The 3,425-nt window shown below is 37.0% G+C and overlaps 1 protein-coding gene across 1 annotated transcript in view; it reads left to right on the top strand.

Moving 5' to 3' along the window:
• The window catches only part of LOC107702752 (rho guanine nucleotide exchange factor 11-like), a 48,047-nt gene that overhangs the window by 42,204 nt on the left and 2,418 nt on the right, over window positions 1–3,425 (top strand). Inside the window, 2 exon segments of the mRNA XM_016505165.1 lie at window positions 588–803; window positions 3,097–3,383. Of these exon segments, the coding sequence (XP_016360651.1) occupies window positions 588–803; window positions 3,097–3,383 (503 nt within the window).

The following is a 3,425-nucleotide window of genomic DNA, read 5'->3' as shown; positions in this document are numbered from 1 at the left end:
CTGTGTAGTTAATGCTGCTCAATGTGAAAGCACGCAGGTGATGGAGATTTACCGCTGATTACAGAACCGGCTTTCTGACAAGATGTGCATTAAATATCGCATGCGATTTATCGTGCAGCCCTAATGTCAATCTATCTTTCTATCTATCCATCTATCCATCTATCTATCTATCTATCTGTCTATCTATCTATCTATCTATCTATCTATCTATCTATCTATCTGTCTGTCCGTCCGTCCGTCCGTCAGTCCGTCCGTCCAAAAGCGAATAAAAAAATTGAAGTAGCATATAAAAAATAACACAAACAAAAATTAAAATTAATACTGAAAATACAAAAATAAGTTATTTCAAAACATGAATAAATAGTATGTAAGTAATACTAGAATATCTCTGAAATAACATTGAAGAAGTTACCTTTGAACTAAATTGTTTTATGAAGAGAATGTCTATCCATCCAAGATGAAGTACTAGCTATTTCGCACATACGGTGTAACTTATAAAACAAAACAAACAACACAGTTCTGCTCTTAAATATCTTGTTTACTTTACTAAGTGCCTCTAGAAGTTTTAGTTTTTCTTGTTTTCTCAGTGGAAACCCTCCGTCAGCTGATCTTCAGAGACCTGGAGGACGGGTGGAGTCAAGATTCAGATGACACGCCCACAAACGAGACGGCCAATGAAAGAAGCCCCTTCACAGACAGACCTGACCCCGCCCCCAGCGAGAGCCCCGGTCAGTGGGGGGAGGAGCCTGTAGAAGCTCCGCCCCTGGAGGTGCTGCATTCACCTGTTCAGGTGGTGAGGAAAGGTAAACGCTCGATGATCAGCAACTTCACGATCATAGTTCTGGAGCAAAATATAGTGATTAGAGTCATGTCATCACCCAGTGTTTCTATTTAAATTTATTTCAGCTTCATTTTGATTAATGAAAATGATTTCACTGTGGGCTTTGTACACCGAGTCTGAAATTCTCGTCCGAAATTTTTGCACGTTAAAAAATAATTACGACCTCACGTTGTGTCAGTCACACTTACACACTGCCTCCGAAAATTTTATCCGTCATAAAACAATTCAGATCAGGTTCGATTTTCCGTAACAAGCATTTTGATAGGAAACGATGACGAATATGAAAAAAAAAAACGCATATGAATATTTATAAAACGGAGAGTTCCAGTCCTTGATTCTGATTGGCTGAGCCGCGTTCGAAGCTGTTGTAAATTACTCTACAAACACACACCTTTGTTTACGTCTGTGTGTTGCTCGGCAACCACTTTGTTGCAACCACAACTGATTCTGAGGAACTACATTGTTTGGTGGAAGAATACTGTTTTTATTAATATCATTACACTTTATTTGCTCTGTTTTATTTTGTGAAACCTTACTACGTATATGGAATAACCGTTTTATAAAAGCAATAACCCCGTGAAGCCGTGGTTTACAGTGAATTTATAACACCTATCGTGCCTAACAACGCCCCTTAGCTGTTATAAATTCACTGTAAACCACGGCTTCACGGGGCTTATTGCTTTATTCGGACTCAGTGTGCAAGGTCCTTAAGTTTCACTGTATTTTCAGAGAATTGAAGCATTCGTGTCTCTCTTCCCCTGTCTCTGTCTGTCTCTCTGCATGTGCTCAGAGCTCACTGTGATGACGCTTATGTGATTTAACACACTTCTCTCATCTCTCTCTCTCTCTGCTACTTCTCCACAACACACACACACACACTCTCTCTCTCTCTCTCACATGTTCTGCTACTGTGGCTTCTTGTATTTGTCTGTTTCTAACAACACACCATCTATCTTTCTGCACACCTCTCTCTCTCTCTCTCACACACACACACACACACACACACTCGCTCGCTGTCTTTCACACACAGTTGTGGGTGCGGGCTGCTCTCTTCCTGATGACATCACTGATGATGTCACCGCCGGCCAATCCTCTCGGGACGGAGGTGGGGCTAATCTATGTATCGTACAATACTCTTGGGAGATGCATTCTGGGCCGGTTTCCTGCGAACAATTGTGGCTGGTCTCAAACGTCATGGCTTGTTTTCAGTCTCGGCCCGACTGTGAAATATAATCCGGGGTGAGATTTGGTTGCCGTTTTGGAAACCGGTCCTGAACGATCTGGATGCAGTCTGTCTCTCTTTCTGTTGTTCTTCTCGTGAACCTCAACGATTCCTCGTTCAGCGCGTTTCCTTTTGTAATCAATAACATGACTGAACATGGAGAAATATTATATAAAACTACCGTCAGCTGTGATTTTTATGAGTTGTTTATAAAGAATCAAATTGTAATTTGTTTTTAATAAATTTAATTGTTTTGTTCGTTTTTACTGGTAGTAAGTATGTTTGTATATATTACATGTAATATATTAATTGTATTTAAATTTTATATTTAATCATGAATATAGATGTAAAATCTTGAGATGTTGCATCAGAACTTTTTACATTAAAACTATTTTTTTCTGTGTTCGTTTGCCAAGTAATTGACATTGCTGCAGCTTTAATTTGAAATGTTATATATTTGTATTTTTTATTTCATTATAGATATTCATTTGTTTTATATTTTCATTTTAGTCATTTAGTTTCCTATTTGTCTGTTTTTCTATTTTTTTTTTTTTAAGTTTAATAATTCAATTTATGCTTTTATTATTTTCATAATTGGTTTTAGTTCTAGTACTTAAACATAAATTATTTTACTTGCCGAGTCAGCATTTCTAATTTTCATTTACTTTGTTTTCATCTAATATTTAGATTTTTTTTTTTTTCAGTTTTATTTAAAAAAAAAAAAAATGTTGTATTATTTATTTTTTTTTTAGTTTAATATTCCTCTTTAGTTTTTATTCATTTTTATTTCAGTTTTAGTCGTTTTAGTACTTAATTTAAGTTAATTGGCCAGGCAACATTTCTAATTCTCATGTACTTTAAGTTTTCAGCTAATATTTATACTTAATTTGCTACTTTTTTTTAATCATTTTTTTTGTAATTTCGTTTTTTTTTTGTTTTTTTTCAGTTTTATTTCCATTACATTTTTTTATGTTTGTATTTTTAGTTTTACTTTTTTGTAAATAACAAGACTGTGTTGCTGTGCTGCTTCCAGGAAACATGTTTTATCTGGTCATGCCCAAAGATCAGTGGCGCGCTCTCACAGACGAGAGCAGCACAGACGAGCTCAAAGACTCAGACGCGTCTCACAACATCCATCAGACTCCAAACATGTCCTTCATCAACGAGGAAGAGGAACAGGACCAATCACTGACTGAGACCCTGAGTCACAGGGAAAGACTCGGCCAATCACAGCTGAGCATCCAGCGACATGTGATCAAAAACGTGGATGAGATCTTCAACACCATGGAGGAGCTGATGAGGAAACTACAGCACCTGAGGGTAAAACACACACTCACACACACACAGACACACACACAGAGA

The sequence above is a fragment of the Sinocyclocheilus anshuiensis genome, unplaced genomic scaffold, assembly GCF_001515605.1.
Source record: "Sinocyclocheilus anshuiensis isolate Anshui unplaced genomic scaffold, SAMN03320099.WGS_v1.1 scaffold919, whole genome shotgun sequence".
NCBI lineage: Eukaryota > Metazoa > Chordata > Actinopteri > Cypriniformes > Cyprinidae > Sinocyclocheilus > Sinocyclocheilus anshuiensis.
Note: the sequence above shows the minus strand (reverse complement) of the source record. Positions and strands in the feature narration are given on the sequence as shown.